The following is a 19,495-nucleotide window of genomic DNA, read 5'->3' on the forward strand; positions in this document are numbered from 1 at the left end:
TGGAAGACTGAGGCAGAAGGATCACTTGACCCCAGGAATTCAGGGCCAGCCTGTACAACATATTGAGACCCATTATCTTAAAAAAAAAAAGTCAGTAGCTTCTTGACAGATTCATATTACATCCAAGGCTTGTTCCAGCATGTGTTTTAAACTGAAGAAATCAGATCTTGGGTTCTCTTCCTCTTCTGGGTTCCAATCTAGAGAAACTTTTTCTCTGCCAGGACAGTCTCCAGTTCACCTCCTTCCCCTGTCCTCTCCTGATGTTTGTTTGTTTATTGGTACTAGGAATTTAACCTAGGGACTTTACCACTGAGCTTCATCTCCAGCCCTTTTGTATATTTTTACTTTGAGACAGGGTCTCACTAAGTTGCTTCGAGGGCACTTAAGTTGCTGAGGCTGGCTTTGAACCTGCAATCCTACTACCTCAGTCTCTGGAGTCACTGAGATTTACAGGTGTGCACCACTGCGCCTGGCTCCCTGGTTTTTATTTCAATGTCTAACTTCCTGTTATTCTTTTCTCTTTGTACCCAGTACTTATTTCTTAGCCACAAGGATAACCACATTGGTGGTTGATGGGATTGTGTGGAATTTAGTTTTCTTTCCGTTTGATCTTTTTTGCCTCATGTATGGGTTCTAAAAAAAATTGAATTTCTAACTACAATTAGTATGCTAGCATTTAACTTTTTATCCTTATGTATTTAGGAACCCATTTCTCCCTCAAATATTAAGAAATTACAGATGAACTCTGGGGTAGAGTGCTTCCCTAGATGCATGAGGCCCTGGGTTCAATCCCTAGTACTACCAGAAAAAAAAAAAAAAAAAGGAATTATAAATGGAAAAGCCTCTGCTAACACATCTTTCTATGAGTACTTCTTTCTGTAAGTGGCTTGTTTGTAATCATTTTTTTTTTTAAGTTTTTGTCAGGCCATTCCATATGGAAAGTTTCTAAGCTCTTTTTTAAGAGAGAGTGAGAGGTAATCATTTTTGAGTGTTTGTAATCATTTTTGTTGTATCTTGTTGATCCCACTTAACAATGACAAAAGAATAGCAGTTCTATGAACCTAAGTTTCATTAGTAAAACCACCATGAAATATACAAATTTTTTTCTTTTTGCAGTACCAGGGATTGAACCTGGAGGTGCTCTACCACCAAGCTGTAGCCCCAGTCCCAGCCCCCCCCAACCTTTTTTTTTTTTGAGGCTGGCCTCAAATTTATAAACCAGGCATAGTTTATTCATATAAATGAATCTCTTCATTATTAAATGTCCATACTAATGGAGCTCATGTTAGGGAGATAGCATGACTAGAGACATGTTTTTTCTTCCTCTATTTTCCAGATATTCTGGATTGTGGTTATTTGGTTTTATAAGCAAATAAATATATTTTAGAACTAAAAAGAAGAAAGGTTGCTGCCTTTTATTTCTTCTTCTGATTTTAACTCAAAGAAAAAACCACTTCAGGATGTTCCGGGTCCAGCATATTGAAAGAGTCAAAACTGTTTTCCTGCTTTTCTATTGAAAGTGCACCTGTGTGCCTAAGGCAGGTTTTTTTTTTTTTTTCTTTCTTTCTTTTTTTTTTTTTTTTTTCCTTTTTCTCACACTGTTTCCTTTTCAATTAGCTCTGCCTATTCTGGTCTTTTCTCAGCCACATCTAACCCTAACACTGTCCTCCCTGAAATTTCAGCTTTGTGTGTTTCAGGGAACCTGCACCTGGAAAGAGAGAGCTATATGTATCCCACATGACACTGCATTCTCTAAATTCTGTTGATAAGATACCCCAGCCTCTTCCAAAGAGTTTCCAGTGAAAGAATCTGAGTACTTCTCTAAGATATCCTTAGCCAGGAGCTAGGGGTTTATAACTTAGTGATTGAGCATATGCTTAGCATGCATGAAGCCCAAGATTTGATTTCCCAGCATCACCAAAAAAAAGGTGGGGGTGTGGGGGTATCCCTGGACAAAGAAATTTCTTAGATGAAGAAAATATTTCTCTCAACCACCTGCTACACTAAACTGAACCAGCTCTTACCTGGATGAGAGGCAGCCACCTCCACTCAAACACCCCTCCCTCTCCCCCTTTCCCTGGGGAATCCTTGGGCTTGATACAGAAGGGAATGAATGGCAGGTGTGTTGAAGTGTTAATGAGAGGGTGCCTCTGCCTATATCCTGCCCACCTCAGAGGCTCCTGTGAATGACTTTACCTTTGAACTTTCCTTGTATTCAGCCCCTGATCCATGGGATTTGGTGACAATCCTGGCTGGCAGGAAGCTTTGATCCTTGGGGAGTCCAGAGGAAGTCCTGTGATGTGTGGGATCCCTAAATTTACAGGGATTGGGGAAAGCTTACAAGGGTGGGTTGCTAAGATAGACCCATTAATTAAGAAGGAGCCTTTGCTTAACCCTGTTACCTAAAAAGGAGATCCGGTGCCTGCTGACAGGAGCTCAGCACCCCTCAAGGATGAAGTGGTGTTTGCACATGTATTATTGTTATTTTAAGGACACAGCAGAGCCCGAGGGGAAAATTCCTACCCACACCCAAGAAAGAACAGAATTCTTGGGAACTTCCGCTTTGTCAAGGCAAAGCCACCTTACTTTGAATGTTAGAAGGCTTGGGCAAAAAAATCTCTAATGTGCTTCTCACCAGGTGAAAGATTCCTCTAGGGTTGGGACAAAAGATGAGCATGTAATAAACAGTGGAAACTCTAGAATTTCTGTGAGATGTGTTGAGCTGTAATTCATTAGAAAGTGTAGAAGAGCATCTCAAGCTGGTTTTACTTAGAAACTGCCTTTGTTTGAGGTGGTTTGGAGGTGAGGGGGCTTGCCAAATCTTCCCTGTCGCCACCCAATAAATATGAGAATGAAGGCCTTCTCATATACAGGACATTGCTCCTCCCCCACCACCCATCTCCAGAGATGAAATGCCTTCCTTCACTTCCACAAAATTATGTGCATCTCTCAGAGTGGAGACCACTCTGTGTGGTGTGTGCCTGTCTCCCTGCCCTACTGTGGCTGCCAGAGGGGCAGTGCATGCATTATTCATCTTTTTCTGTCACCAGCACACTACCTGGGCCCAAGGGAGGCCCTGAATAATGATTACCGAATGAGTGAGTAATGGTGAGGTGGGTGCTGCAGCGGTGCTGCAGCGAGTCATTGTCTTTCCTGGAATCATCTCATTTTCACTCTCTGCCTGGAGGAAAAAACTTTCTCACCCCAAAGATAGGTTATGAAAGGCCAGGCAGGAAAGTGTCCTAGTTTGGGCCAGGAGACCTAACTCCCATTCTGTCTCTGCAGCTCTCTGAAAAAGTCTGAGATAATTAGTCTGCAAGCATCTGGCAGCATCTTTGTGAGATTGGCTCCTAGGACCGAGGCTCTTAACATGGTGACATTGGACAAGGAACATTCATTGAGAGTGGTCTGCAGGGCTGACTATAATCTGTGCAGCCCAGTGCAAAATCAAATGTTAAAAGAAAAAGAAAAAAATTCCTTTAATGTAATAAAATATGAAGTTTTTTCCTTTTTCCACAGTTTCCCTCTCAACTTGTCATGTTCTTATTATTTGCTATTAATGTTATTCTAAGTAGAGAGAAACTAAAATGTGAAATTACCAGCATCAGTTTTACTGCTCATCTTTATTTTATGAGATGCCAATTTTAAATGCAAATATAAGAACATTTAACTTGTACGCAGAATCACGAAAATTACAGAATTTGTATGATACATGCACCTGCTACCAACACTATCTTTGCTTTAATGATAACAAGAAATGAAAGAGCCCAGCACACCGGCACACACCTATAATTCTAGCTACTCAGGAAGCTGAGGAATAGGATACCAAGTTTCAGGCCAGCTTCAGCAACTTGGTAAGACCCTGTCTTCAAAATAAATAATAAAAAGGGCTGGGGATCTAGCTCAGTAGTAGAACATCCCTGCGTTCAATACAAAAAAAAACACTCTAGGTGTCCTTCTTCCATCTGTTCTTGGGTTTTTTTTGTTTTGTTTTGTTTTGTTTTTGGTGGTTCTGGGGATTGAACCCAGGGTTCTATTCATGCAAGGCAAGCACTCTACCGACTGAGCTTTATCCCCAGCCTCTGTGTCATCTTTTTTGGTTTAAATGTTTGGCTTCAATATGGCAATAAATGAGTAAAAAAGGATTGATAGGGTTCCTTGGTCATCCATGTTTCTTAGAAAGCTGTTGCCGTCTTTCTGTGTTAGAAACAAGTTCTAGTTGGAATGGAAAGTATGGCCTCTCCAGGCTGTCAGCGCCTCTATTTGCTTAATTGTAAATATATAACAGGCTTGAGTCTTGTCCCACATGTGAGTGAATTCTGTGCTTATAGGGCACAGTGACCTATAGGCAAATGCACTGACATGCAAATAGCACAATCTCTGCTCACATTCATGCTTCATTGTCCATTGAACTTCACTTACAAAACAAAAGTTCAAAGACAAAATTATTAAGAACTTCAAGATTGCAACAGTATATCATTAAACCAAGCAGCATGGGGCCCCTTACCATAGAATCTAGTGTAACTTCACAGGTCACATACTCATGAAGCCAGCCCCGGTTGTCTGGCATTGTTCAGTAGATATTCTTAGAATTTGGGCTTTTACAAAGTCAGAGACTGGCCAGGAATGGCATACATGCCTTCCTTCATTCATGAGTATTTTATGACATCTGCCATGTGCAGATATGAGGCACTGTGGCTATACCAGAGTGAAAAAGGCAAGATCTGGCCTCAGTGTCAATAGTACCTATGATTTATAAGGAGAAAGTTTTAAAATTATATAATATTTAATCCCCAGCACAAATAAATAAATAAAATCACCCAATAAATACTTAAATCATGATTGTGATAGGGGCTACAAACAGAACCACAGGAAGAAGGCTTAAGAAGGGCTTAGCAGGTAGGGCTAGGGAAGGAATCCCTGAGGACTCAATGGGAATTTAGGCAGAGGGTGGAAGAGTTGTAGGTGAAGAGGAAGCACAAGTCTTCCAGTAGGTAATAGCATATGCAAGGGCTTTGACCTAGGAAGGAGCTTCGCTCAGGAAAGGAAATTAAGAAGGTCCACACAGCTGGTCACAGGCAGCCAGAGGGAAACCAGCTATGGCAAAGGCAAGTCCTGGGTAGCCTTATCACCTGCTTTCCTCCCCTTCCCCAATAACCACACCACAAAGGTCCTCAAAAGATAGGAAGGCTTGCTGTATATTCCTATAGCAAGTCCAAGATGTGGTGCCACACACTTAGTATGCTTATGTGAAATGCCCTGCGGACCTTGGGTCCAGACCACATGCTTGTCACTCATCAAATTCATTTCTCATCATTTATACTTGCCATTTCCAGTTCATTAACTGTTCCTAAAATGTGCCTTCCCTTTCCTCTGAACTCTAATCACTTTCTCTGCTGTCTTAGGACCTTTACCATGTTCAGTTCTAAATTCTTTGTGTGCACATTGTCTTCTCTTTCCTGCCTTTCCTGATGGTAAGCCTTTTAAGAATAGGTTCTATTCTGTTAAATGGACTTAACAGTCTTTACCTAATAGTTAATTCACTTAAATGTATGCCTATTTATTTACTTATTTTTATTTTTTGGTACTAAAGATTGAACCTAGAACACTTTACTATTGAGTTACTTCCCTAGTCATCTTTATTTTTTATTTTGAGTCAGGGTCTTAGTAAGTTGCTGAGGCTGTTTTTTTTTTTTTTTTTTTAAAGAGAGAGAGAGGTAGAGAGAGAGAATTTTTAATATTTTTTATTTTTTAGTTATCGGCGGGCACAACATCTTTGTTTGTATGTGGTGCTGAGGATCGAACGCGGGCCACACGCATGCCAGGCGAGCGCGCTACCGCTTGAGCCACATCCCCAGCCCTGTTCTTGAATTTACAATTCTCCTGCCCTTCCGAGTAGCTATCATTAAAAATGTGCCAGGCTGGGCATGGTGGCACATGCCTGTAATCCCAGTGGCCCAGGAAGCTGAGACCGGAGGACTGCGAGTTCAAAGCTAGCCTCAGCAACTTCGAGGCTCCAAGCAACTCAGTGAGACCTTGTCTCTAAATAAAATACAAAATAGGGCTGGGGATGTGGCTCAGTGGTTGAGTACTCCTGAATTCAATTCCCAGTACCAAAAAATAAAAAAAAAAAAAAGTGTGCCACCACAGCCAGCACCTAATCATTTTTAATAGGTAATATCTCATAAAAAACAATATTAAAAAGGTACAAAAGGGGACACTGAGGGTGTAGGTTAGTACTAGAGCATGTGCTTAGTATGCAAAAGACCCTGAGTTTGATCCCCAGCATTGGGTGGAGAGGAGGTTGTGTACTCTCAGGAATCTTGAATAAAATATATATATATAAAATTTGTAAAATATATATATTTAGTTATGTATATATTTACTTAATATTTATTTTGATACCAGAGATTGAACCTGGGGACACCTTACCACTGAGCTATATTCCTAGCCATTTTTTTTAATTATTATTTTTTTATTTAGAGACAGGGTCTCACTAAGTTGCTTAGGACCTCACTAAGTTGCTGAGTTTGGCCTCAAACTTGCCATCCTCCGGCCTCAACCTCCAGAGTCACTGGGATTATAGGCATGTGTCGCTGCACCCAGCAAGAGTCTGAATTTTGTTTGTTTTTAAGTTGTCAATGGACCTTTATTTTATTTATTTATATGCGGTGCTGAGAATCGAACCTAGTGCCTCACACATGCTAGGCAAGTGCTCTACCACTATGCTACAACCCTAGCCCCAAGAGCCTGATTTTTTTTTTTTTTTCTGGCTACTAGGGATTGAATTCTGGGGCACTCGACCCCTAAGCCATATCCCCAGTCCTATTTTGTATTTTATTTAGAGACAGGAAATCACCGAGTGGCTTGACGCCTCACCATTGCTGAGGCTGTTTTTGAACTCTCAATCCTCCTGTCTCAGTCTCCTGAGCCACTGGTATTACAGGCATGTGCCATCACACCTGATTTTTTAACGTGTAGGTGTGTGGGGTTTTTTAATTTATTTTTATTTTATTTTTTTATTTTATTTTTTTTTTAATTTTTTATTGTGGGTTGTTCAAAACATTACAAATTTCTTGACATATCATATTCCACACTTTGATTCAAGTGGGTTATGAACTCCCACCTTCACCCCATACACAGATTGCAGAATCACATCAGTTACACATCCATTGATTTACAAATTGCCATACTAGTGTCTGTTGTGCTCCGCTGCCTTTCCCATCCTCCACCCTCCCCCCTCCCCACCTCTCCCCTCCCCTCCCCTCCTCTCTCTCTACCTCCTCCACTGTATAACCCTGAGGGTCTCCTTCCATTACCATGCAATTTCCCTTCTCTCTCCCTTTCCCTCCCACCTCTCATCCCTGTTAAATGTTAATCTTCTTCTCCTGCTCTTCGTCCCTACTCTGTTCTTAGTTACTCTCCTTATATCAAAGAAGACATTTGGCATTTGTTTTTTAGGGATTGGCTAGCTTCACTTAGCATAATCTGCTCTAATGCCATCCATTTCCCTGTAAATTCTATGATTTTGTCATTTTTTAATGCAGAGTAATACTCCATTGTGTATAAATGCCACATTTTTTTTATCCATTCGTCTATTGAAGGGCATCTAGGTTGGTTCCACAGTCTTGCTATTGTGAACTGTGCTGCTATGAACATTGATGTAGCAGTGTCCCTGTAGCATGCTCTTTTTAGGTCTTTAGGGAATAGACCAAGAAGGGGAATAGCTGGGTCAAATGGTGGCTCCATTCCCAGCTTTCCAAGAAATCTCCATACTGCTTTCCAAATTGGCTGCACCAATCTGCAGTCCCACCAGCAATGTACAAGTGTACCCTTTTCCCTACATCCTCGCCAGCACTTGTTGTTGTTTGACTTCTTAATGGCTGCCAATCTTACTGGAGTGAGATGGTATCTTAGGGTGGTTTTGATTTGCATTTCTCTGACAGCTAGAGATGTTGAGCATTTTTTCATGTACTTGTTGATTGACTGTATGTCCTCCTCTGAGAAGTGTCTGTTCAGGTCCTTGGCCCATTTGTTGATTGGGTTGTTTGTTCTCTTATTGTCTAATTTTTTGAGTTCTTTGTATACTCTGGATATTAGGGCTCTATCTGAAGTGTGAGGAGTAAAGATTTGTTCCCAGGGTGTAGGCTCCCTATTTACCTCTCTTATTGTTTCTTTTGCTGAGAAAAAACTTTTTAGTTTGATTAAGTCCCATTTGTTGATTTTAGTTATTAACTTTTGTGCTATGGGTGTCCTATTGAGGAATTTGGAGCCCGACCCCACAGTATGTAGATCGTAGCCAACTTTTTCTTCTATCAGATGGCGCGTCTCTGATTTGATATCAAGCTCCTTGATCCATTTTGAATTCACTTTTGTGCATGGCGAGAGAAAGGGATTCAGTTTCATTTTGTTGCATATGGATTTCCAGTTTTCCCAGCACCATTTGTTGAAGATGCTATCCTTCCTCCATTGCATGCTTTTAGCCCCTTTATCAAATATAAGAAAGTTGTAGTTTTGTGGATTGGTTTCTGTGTCCTCTATTCTTTACCATTGGTCCACCCGCCTGTTTTGGTACCAGTACCATGCTGTTTTTGTTACTATTGCTCTGTAGTATAGTTTGAAGTCTGGTATCGCTATACCGCCTGATTCACACTTCCTGCTTAGCATTGTTTTTGCTATTCTGGGTCTTTTATTTTTCCATATGAATTTCATGATTGCTTTCTCTATTTCTACAAGAAATGCCGTTGGGATTTTGATTGGCATTGCATTAAACCTATAGAGAACTTTTGGTAATATCGCCATTTTGATGATGTTAGTTCTGCCTATCCATGAACAGGGTATATTTTTCCATCTTCTAAGATCTTCTTCTATTTCTCTCTTTAGGGTTCTGTAGTTTTCATTGTATAAGTCTTTCACCTCTTTTGTTAGGTTGATTCCCAAGTATTTTATTTTTTTTGAAGATATTTTGAATGGAGTGGTTGTCCTCATTTCCATTTCAGAGGATTTGTCGCTGATATACAGGAATGCCTTTGATTTATGCGTGTTGATTTTATATCCTGCCACTTTGCTGAATTCATTTATTAGCTCTAATAGTTTCTTTGTAGAGCCTTTTGGGTCTGCTAGGTATAGAATCATATCATCTGCAAATAGTGATAATTTAAGTTCTTCTTTTCCTATTTTTATGCCTTTAATTTCTTTCGTCTGTCTAATTGCTCTGGCCAATGTTTCGAGAACTATGTTGAACAGAAGTGGAGAGAGAGGGCATCCCTGTCTTGTTCCAGATTTTAGAGGGAATGCCTTCAGTTTTTCTCCATTCAGAATGATGCTAGCCTGAGGCTTAGAATAGATTGCTTTTACAATATTGAGGTATGTTCCTGTTATCCCTAGTTTTTCTAGAGTTTTGAACATAAAGGGATGCTGTACTTTGTCGAATGCTTTTTCCGCATCTATCGAGATGATCATATGGTTCTTATTTTTAAGTCTATTGATGTGGTGAATAACATTTATTGATTTCCGTATATTGAACCAGCCTTGCATCCCAGGGATGAATCCTACTTGATCATGGTGTACAATTTTTTTGATATGTTTTTGTATCCGATTCGCCAGAATTTTATTGAGGATTTTTGCATCTAGGTTCATTAGAGATATTGGTCTGTAGTTTTCTTTCTTTGAAGTGTCTTTGTCTGGTTTAGGTATCAGGGTGATGTTGGCCTCATAGAATGAATTTGGAAGTTCTCCCTCCTTTTCTATTTCCTGAAGTAGCTTGAAAAGTATTGGTATTAGTTCTTCTTTAAAGGTTTTGTAAAATTCTGCTGTATACCCATCCGGACCTGGGCTTTTCTTAGTTGGTAGTCTTTTTATGGTTTCTCCTATTTCCTCAATTGATATTGGTCTGTTTAGGTTTTCTATATCCTCCTGACTCAATCTGGGCAGATCATATGACTTAAGAAATTTATCTATGCCTTCACTATCTTCTAATTTGTTGGAGTATAAGGATTCAAAATAGTTTTTGATTATCTTCTGTATTTCTGAAGTGTCTGTTGTGATATTGCCTTTTTCATCCCGTATGCTAGTAATTTGAGTTCTCTCTCTTCTTCTCTTCGCTAGCATGGCTAAGGGTCTGTCGATTTTGTTTATTTTTTCAAAGAACCAACTTTTAGTTTTGTCAATTTTTTCAATTGTTTCTTTTGTTTCAATTTCATTAATTTCAGCTCTGATTTTAATTATTTCTTGCCTTCTACTTCTTTTGCTGTTGTTTTGCTCTTCTTTTTCTAGGATTTTGAGATGAAGTATGAGATCATTTATTTGTTGGTTTTTTCTTTTTTTAAGGAATGAACTCCAAGCAATGAATTTTCCTCTTAGAACTGCTTTCAATGTGTCCCATAGATTCCGATATGTTGTGTCTGTGTTTTCATTAATCTCTAAGAATTTTTTAATTTCCTCCTTGATGTCTTCTATAACCCATTGATCATTCAGTAACCTATTGTTCATTCTCCAAGTGATGTATGCTTTTTCCTTCCTTCTTTTATCGTTGATTTTCAGTTTCATTCCATTATGATCAGATAAGATGCATGGTATTATCTCTACTCCTTTATATTGTCTAAGAGTTGCCCTGTGACATAATATATGATCTATTTTTGAGAAGGATCCATGTGCTGCTGAGAAAAAAGTGTAACTGCTTGATGTTGGGTGGTATACTCTATATATGTCAATTAGGTCTAGGTTATTAATAGTGTTATTGAGTTCTATAGTTTCCTTATTCAACTTTTGTTTGGAAGATCTGTCCAGTGGCGAGAGAGGTGTGTTGAAGTCTCCCATGATTATGGTATGGTGGTCTATTAGACTCTTGAACTTGAGAAGAGTTTGTTTGACGAACATAGCTGCACCATTGTTTGGGGCATAAATATTTATGATTGTTATGTCTTGTTGGTGTATGGTTCCCTTAAGCAGTATGTAGTGTCCCTCTTTATCTCTTTTGATTAACTTTGGCTTGAAATCTATTTTATTTGATATGAGTATGGACACTCCTGCTTGTTTCCAAAGTCCATATGAGTGATATGATTTTTCCCAACCTTTCACCTTCAGCCTATGTATGTCTTTTCCTATCAAATGCGTCTCCTGTAGGCAGCATATTGTTGGGTCTTGTTTTGTGATCCATTCTACTAGCCTGTGTCTCTTAATTGGTGAGTTTAAGCCATTAACATTTAGGGTTATTATTGAGATATGGGTTGTTCTTCCAGCCATATTTGTTTATTTCTGTTACTAAACATGGTTTGTTTTCCTCTTTGATTATTTCCCCCCCCCCTTTACTGTCCTACCTCCCACTGTTGGTTTTCATTGTTATTTTCCATTTCCTCTTCCTGTAATGCTTTGGCGAGGATGTTTTGAAGAGATGGTTTTCTAGCTGCGAATTCTTTAAACTTTTGTTTATCGTGGAAGGTTTTAATTTCATCCTCCATCCTGAAGCTTAATTTCGCTGGATACACAATTCTTGGTTGGAACCCATTTTCTTTCAGTGTTTGAAATATGTTATTCCAGGATCTTCTAGCTTTCAGAGTCTGTGTTGAAAGATCAGCTGTTATCCTGATTGGCTTACCCCTAAATGTAATCTGCTTCCTTTCTCTTGTAGCTTTTAAAATTCTCTCCTTATTCTGTATGTTGGGCATCTTCATTATAATGTGTCTAGGTGTGGATCTCTTATGATTGTGCACATTCGGCGTCCTGTAGGCTTCTAGGATTTGGGATTCTGTCTCATTCTTCAAGTCTGGGAAGTTTTCTTGTATTATTTCATTAAATAGACTTCTCATTCCTTTGGTTTGGAGCTCTGTACCTTCCTGTATCCCAATGACTCTTAAGTTTGGTCTCTTAATGTTATCCCATATTTCTTGGATGTTCTGCTCATGGTTTCTTAACAGTCTTGCTGAGCTGTCTATGTTCTTTTCCAGTTGAAATACTTTGTCTTCATTGTCTGATGTTCTATCTTCTAAGTGTTCTACTCTGCTGGTAGTATTCTCCATTGAGTTTTTAAGTTGGTTTATTGCTTCCTGCATTTCTAGGATTTCTGTTTGTTTGTTTTTTATAACCTCTATCTCCCTGTATAGTTGATCCTTTGCTTCCTGGATTTGTTTGCGTAATTCGTTGTCGAAGTGATCTTTCATTGTCTGATTTTGCTGTTTAATGTCTTCCTTGATACTCCAGATCATCTGAAGCATGTATATCCTGAATTCTTTATCTGACATTCCATCTGCTGCAGCTGTTACCTCTTCTAAAGTTGCGTTGACCTGCATTGCTTGTGGTCCTTTCTTTCCTTGTCTTTTGATACTGCTTGCGTATCTTTCCTGCAGGTGCGGGCAGCGGCTCTGCTCTCTCCTTATTCCAATTGGGGTGTCGTGGCTACCACGCCGGCAGGTCACTGGGCCTGTTCTGGGAGCTGGCTGCGGCTCTGTTCTGCCCCTACTCCAATTGGAGTGACGAGTGTCCCATGCCGGCAGGCCACCGGGCCTGATCCGCCGGTCGGTTGCAGGTTTGCCTACCCTGCAGGCGCGGGAGGCGGCTCTACTCTGCCCCTACTCCAAATGGGGTGACGTGTCTGTCGTACCGGCAGGCCACTGGGCCTGTCCCGCTGGTCGGTCGCAGATCTGCCCACCTTTCGGGCACGGGTGGAGGCTCTGCTCTGCCCCTACTCCAATTGGGGTGTCGTGACTACCCCACCTGCAGGACGCTGGGCCTGTTCCTGGCACGGGCGGCGACTCTGCTCTGCCACTACTCCAATTAGGGTGGTGTTTGTACCACACCGGCAGGCTCCTGGGCCTGATCCGACGGTCTGTTGTAGGTCTGCCTACCTTGGAGGCGCGGGCGGTGGATCTGCCCTGCCCCTCCTACCACGCCTGCGGACCCCTGGGCCTGATCTGCAGGTTGATCACTGATCTGCTCACCCTGCGGGCACGAGTGGCGGTTCCGCTCCGCCCCCACTCCAATTGGGGTCACGTGACCACCACACCGGCAGGGCCTAATCCGGGCGTGGGAGAAGGATCTGCTCTGCCCCTACTCCAGTTGGGGTGACGTGTGTACCACACTGGCAGGCCACTGGGCCTGACCCGCCAGGCTGTCACAGGTCTGTTTACCTTGCAAGCGCAAACGGCAGCTCTGCCCTGCCCCTCCTACCACGCCCATGTACCACTGGGTCGCAGGTCTGCCCACCTTGCGGGTGCGGGTGGCGGCTCCGCTCCGCCCCCTCTCCAATTGGGGTCCTTTATTTTTATTTTTTATGTGTGTTTTTTGTACTGTATTAGCTTTTCAATAAAAATATAAAATAAGAACACAGACTCTGGAATTAGAAACCTGATTTTACTAGTTTTTTGTTTAATTTGATTTAAGGGGGCATTGAGGATTGAACCCAGAGATTCACACATGCTAGGCAAGCACCCCTACCACTGAGCTACATCCCCAACCCCCTACCAGGTTTTTCCCTGAGTTAACCTGCATAAAATTAGAAAATATATAGAAAGTATCTAATATAGTTCTTAGCCCAAAAAATAGTAAGTTTTGAGGCAATAAGCCCTAGACCAGAAGTAACTCCGCACATAGCTTCAGGCAAGTTAAATGACTCCTTGTGACCTATTGTCTTCTGTCCCAAGTTTGATCAGATGGTCCCTAAATCCCCCTTACTCTGAGTTTCCCTATTTCTTTGAAACCTGCTTCTTGCCAGTAGTTCTCACTCCCAAGTGAGAAACTGAGAAGATTTTGTAGGAAAATAGTAGGTATTGGGGGCAGGTGCTTTTAGAACCCTCCCAAATTCCATATCAGACCATGAGATCAAAACATTGGTAGTGAAAAATGGGTGTGGGTCTATCCATGCAGTCCTCTTGTTTCCCTTCACAGAGTGGCAATTGAAATGTATGTACATATACAGACACACATACACACACACATATATGGGGGGAAAATATGGAAATGGAACTGCAGTGAAAAATTATAAAAGTAGGGGCAATAAAGGCATAATTGCTGAAGAAGTAGCCTCCTGAGTTTCATAAGGTAAATACCTGTGTGGATGTTGGCAAGAGACTTTCTGGGGACTTGAGAAGAACATGCTAGTAGTCAGTTGGTTTGAGAGTGATTGTATGTGGGCAGCCTTGCCCATCTGTGGTCCAGAGGTATCTGCCAGGGTTTGGGACTAAAGGAATATGTCTGGGATGTATCCTTGGTCCTGGAGTAAAGAGGAACAGCAGTTCCCAAAGCTATGCAGTGAGGCATCAGGGGTAAAGAGAAATACAAGGGAAACCTATCTCAGGACAAGTGCCACAGCCACCCCTCCCTGCTTCTCCAACCTGAGGGCTATTCACTATCTTCTTAAGGGAGCCTATAGGTTTCCTCCTAGTAGACAGATGGTCATGACCCTGTCTGTCTCTTACAGGTGCTGAGAGATGTCCTCAAGGATCTCTACCACCTGTTGAAGCACGTGGTGCGTTTGGAGTCTGATGATGTGGCCAAGCTCCATGCCCAGCTGGCCCTGGAGGAACTGGATGAGATCATGAGAAACTTCTTGTTCCCACCACAGAAGCTGGAGAAAAAGATCATGGTCTTGCCATAGACCTGACTCAAGGCCAGGAAGGAGCAAGGAGCAAGCAGCCAGAGCAATGCCTAAGTTTTCCAGCAGGTGGCCTCACTGCCTCTTTGACACTAGCAATATGGCTGACCTTGAGATGACACTGATTACTTGGGTCTTCAGGCTAACTGTCCTAAAGCATCTAGTTAGTCATCTTGCACCCAGCCTGAAGCATGTGCCATTAAAAGAAAAAATATTACAAATCTCATTGATCTTCACATTTTTCACTGTACTTTAGAACTTAAAGAATAATGTCTCCTAGCTGGGCATGGTGGCTCATGCCTACAATCCCAGTGACTCAGGAGGCTAAGGTAGGAGAATCACAGATTCAAGGCCAGCCTCAGCAAGTTAGCAAGACCCTGTCTCAAAAAATTGAAAGGGCTGGGAGCCAGGTATGGTGGCACATGCCTGTAATCCCTGTAGCTCGGGAGACTGAGGCAGGAGATCATGAGTTCAAAACCAGCCTCAGCAACTTAGCAAGACCCTGTCTCCAATTAAAAAATAAAAGGGCTAGAGATGTGTCTCACTGGTTAAGTGACCCTGGATTTAATGCACAGTACAAAAAAAAAAAGTACTGGGGACATAGCTTAGTGGTAAAGCACCCCCAGGCTCCTAGTAACCCCCCCTCAAAAACAGATGTCTCCAAATGGAAGTATAATGCTAGCATGACTGATGGAATTTGATTAAATGGCCATTCTCTTGCTCCTTGAGGAGGAGTTGGCCACCCATAGGTCACATATTTTGGTATTCTTTAATGGTGAGATTATTATTCCTTATGATAACAAGGAGCATGCAGAGCTAATTGTCTTGCTCCTAAAAAAGCATCTGAGTAAGAGATGACTTGGGAGCCAGGGAAAGGAAGTAGTGTCTAAAACACGCAAAATGGAATGAAATTATCTTGGCTGGGAACAACAGGTCTAAATATGGTCTTTTGATATTGAGATGGAAAGTTGTAAAGTTGAGCAGGCTTTGCTTCTCAGAAAGAAAATTCGCTGATTGAATGGTTGAATCTTCAGAGAAGAAGAGTAAGCCCTGTTTGTCCACTGGCGCCATTTCCTCTCATTCCCTCTGCTGCTGTTTGCAAGGAGTTGCCCTGATTATCAGGGGGAAGGGGCCATGGCATCTCAGAGAGCTGGTGTCCTGCATTCAATCCTCTGCTCCTTTGGAAGCTTGAGTGTTTAAACAATGAAGTGATGTGAAATGCAAGTGGCAAGTGGGTTACACATTGGTGGCCTGATGCCAGGTTTATTGAAATGATTTCAGATGTAGCACTGTGGTCTCTATTTATTTATACATTTTGGCCACTGCATTTTAATTAAAGTTAAAAGAGATGACAAAAAGGAGAAACTGCCTGGCCACTTGAGATAAGCCCTCCCCATTGTCCACACTTTGACAAGGCTAATGCAGAGTTCCTTAATCAGTCCTCTGCTCTGTAGGGGTAGGAGTGGAATTTTATCACAGGACTTTATCCCTGCCTTCTGGGGTATCCAGACCCAGGGAAACCAAAATACCATTTCTGAAAACTCAAGTGACTAAAGGATTTATGTATAAACTTGCCCATTTGCCAGTTAACAACAGGATATTTCTTTCTCTGGCCAGATTACACACCAGGATCTTAGCTTAGAACCCTCTTGGTAAGCAACTCTTTCAAGAGGCCAACTTATATACAGTTATGGGTCACGGTGAGCTTAGTGAACAAAGAATTAGAACAGGTAGTTAGGAATATTTAAAGAATATTTCTATTTAGCTAGTGGAGTGGCATTAGTTTCTATTCTCCAAATCAAGAATGTCTTGAAGATCAGGATTGTAGTTTTCACATCAGGGAAGGATCTCCTTTAGACCAACCAGATGCACCTAAGAATGCTTGGTTTTTAGACTTCTTTAGCGTCCACAAAACTCACTTTAGACAACCAGATGCATATTCTCAGTGATTGATCAAACTTAATAATTTATATGCATCAAATGCATTCTAGTTCTGAGGATATACCCTAATTGATCACTTTGATTACACTGAGAAATTCTCTAATCTAAAAACCTTGAGAGCCTCTCAGAGCATCCTAGTCCCTGTGTTTCTATTTACAAAATGTCTCTTAATTTGAACTATTTGGCAAGAGGCTAAAAGCATCAGTTCTTTATTGATTTTGATTAATTTAAGAGAGTGACTTTCTGACTTTGTTACCAAATTTGAGAAGATTCCTTAGTGAAACCCTTCTAAACATGACTGAATTATTAAAATTTTCCAAGTTTTTAAACAATTCTTTCAAATTTGTGTGTGTGTGTGTGTGTGTGTGTGTGTGAGAGAGAGAGAGAGAGAGAGGAGAGAGGGAGGGAGGGAGAGAGAGAGAGAGAGAGAGAGAGAGAGAGAGAGAGAGGAGAAGTCCTTGGGAAAGAACACAATAGGATAATGAAAACACAAATGAATTTTAAAAGGCATAGAACTGCAAGGGCCCAGGACACATGGCAAGAAATTTCCCTGCACAGTGGAGCCTGTGAGGCGTGTCTTTCCACCTGCTTCCCCTCATCTCTTCTCCCTCAGAAGCTGCTTTCTTCCTGGTGCCCTCTCTCCACATCTACCATTGAGTTTCTCCTGGACATCACCTTCATCCCCTCCCTTATCCAGTGGCTAGACACTTGCACTCCCTGTAGCACCCACTTGGTCTTTTGCTTGACCTGTCTCTCTTCCTATCCCGTCTTTCCCTTCCTGGTCTCTTCCTCCTCATTCCTCACCCCCTGTCCATACCCTTGACCTACAACTGCATTCAGTTGACAAGAGACATGTGACAAGAGACATGCATGGGCCTAAAGCAGTGCCTTAGCCAAGCCCCAGGCTTCTGCCCAGGAATTGCCTGCTTGTTCAGGTTAGCCTTTCTGAACATTCTGGAAATCTTCCCTTCTCTGCGTTGTTTTTCTTTCTTCTTGGAATAAATTTGCCCTTCTACGAGTCCTTAGTTATTTAATCAGCAGTCTTGCTTTGCTCCTTATCATACCTCCACACAGTTTTCCACATTTCCTGATATCCTCCTGTCTTTCCTCTGCTGCATATGTTAATCTCTCTCTTATTCCTTTACTTTACTATGGCTCTGCTCACCCATCCACATATAAAGCCAAGGTGCCAAGGACTAGGGCCGGGGGAAGCAAATCACAACAACAGCAACCTGTTGATTATCTATTATGTGCCAGATGCTGCACCACACACCAAGAGCACAGCAGTGACCAAAACAGACAAATCCTTACCCTCAGGAAGCTTGCAGTTACTGAAGTGGAAGGAGATAGACAACAAATAGGATCAGTGAAATGATTAGAAGGTTGAATGGTGTGAGAGATGCTATACAGTAAGGCCATCTGCCCTCAAGAAGGCAGATGGGAAGCAGGGAGTCAGAGAAGAGGGGAGCTGAGATCATAGGAAGTCATCCTCAGATGGCCTTGATGAGAAGTTGATAAGTGAGTAAAGGTGGGAAGAAGCACCCCCAGAGACAGCTGGGGACAGGAATTCCAGGTAAAGGGCCCAGAGGTGAGGGTTGGGGGAAGAGCCTCAACTCAAGGTGAGGAGAGCAGAAGGGGCAAGGAGGTAAGGAAGGTGATGACTCTGAGCAAGGGGACAGGTGCAGAACTTTTCTACCTGAAGTCCCTTCAGCTTGTTTTTGGAAAGTGCTTTCAAGCCAAGGTTATAATTGCTATAAAAAAAAAAAATAGAAACTACAAGGCTGGGGCTGGGGCTGTAGCTCAGCAGTAGAGCGCTTGCCTAGCATGCGTGAGGCACTGGATTCGATCCTCAGCGCCACATAAAAATAAACAAATAAAAAAAGGCATTCTGTCTATCTACAACTACAAAAAAAATTTTTTAAATAGAAAATACATATTACTACACATAGCCACTCTTTTCTTCCCTTCAATCAAAAGCAGCCAGCCCCATCCCTCCTCACCCCTCTACAGCCCCAGCTTGGCTTCAGTTGCTCTGTGTTGTCCCAGTTCCTCTTCTTTGGCAGCAAAAAGAAAGAGGAAAGCAAGTGTGTGGATCTACTCTTGGTCCACCCACCCGTCCCGTTCTCTGTCTGAGTGGGTGACTGTATGAAGCATCACCTGCCACCTGCCTGTGACTCTCTAGCAGTTTGCCGCAGTGAAGGATGGCTGCCACCTGGGAGAGTTGATCAATTCATAGGAATAAGTTGGGAATGATCCATCTGACCTGTACAAAACCAGGTAGGCTTCTGCAGTTTGGATTTTTACAGAAATCCAAACTCTCAGCTGGGGAGAATAAGAAACAGCAGCTGAGTGCCAGGGTGGGTTGTGAAAGCTGGCCATTCTTCCCTGACCATGGTCTCCTTCCCAAATCTGTAACTCTAGCTCCCTCCCGCCAACAAAAACCTTAACCTCCAAGAGCTTCTCCAACAGCAGGTCTGCAGCCTCAGTCCTGCTGCAGTCACATGCAGCTGCTGCCTGAAATACAGAGCACCACTGGCTTCATGCGCCACTCTGCTTGGAATTGAATCTCCACTTGGGGGTTGGGAATTTGGGGTTCTTACAGTAATCGCTGCTGCCTCTTTGCTGGTCAGCTCAGGGCTGTACTGCGCACATGTGCTGGCAAGGGAAGAGGGAATGCAGACCCTCATACAGGCCCTGGGAGGGGCTTTGCTCACTTGGTATTGGAAAGATCATCCCTGTCTCTCCCACAGTTCTTCATAGTGACTTAGTAGGTTTGTGCTGCCTGAGGCCTCAGCTTTTGTGCTCCTTCTCCTGGTGAACCTCCATGGCCCCTCTTGAATACAAAGTAGCAATATCAGTTAGTCTGTGTTTCCTTTAGTTTGGAAATTCATTTCCTATCCAGAGCTTATCTGATGCTCACAACCATCTTGTTGAACAGAGAAGCAAATTATTGTTTTCCCCTTTTGG

At 42.1% G+C, this 19,495-nt stretch overlaps 1 protein-coding gene across 3 annotated transcripts in view; it reads left to right on the plus strand.

The window, feature by feature from the left end:
* The window catches only part of Tango6 (transport and golgi organization 6 homolog), a 184,262-nt gene extending 167,402 nt beyond the window's left edge, over positions 1 to 16,860 (plus strand). For all 3 annotated transcript variants that reach the window (XM_027933280.2, XM_071604246.1, XM_071604245.1), the window contains one exon: positions 14,414 to 16,860. In XM_027933280.2, the coding sequence (XP_027789081.2) occupies positions 14,414 to 14,590 (177 nt within the window). In that variant the 3' untranslated portion in view covers positions 14,591 to 16,860. The remainder of the gene's footprint in view (positions 1 to 14,413) is intronic.
* The last annotated feature ends 2,635 nt before the right edge of the window (positions 16,861 to 19,495 follow it).

This window comes from Marmota flaviventris, chromosome 18 (assembly GCF_047511675.1).
Source record: "Marmota flaviventris isolate mMarFla1 chromosome 18, mMarFla1.hap1, whole genome shotgun sequence".
Lineage (NCBI taxonomy): Eukaryota > Metazoa > Chordata > Mammalia > Rodentia > Sciuridae > Marmota > Marmota flaviventris.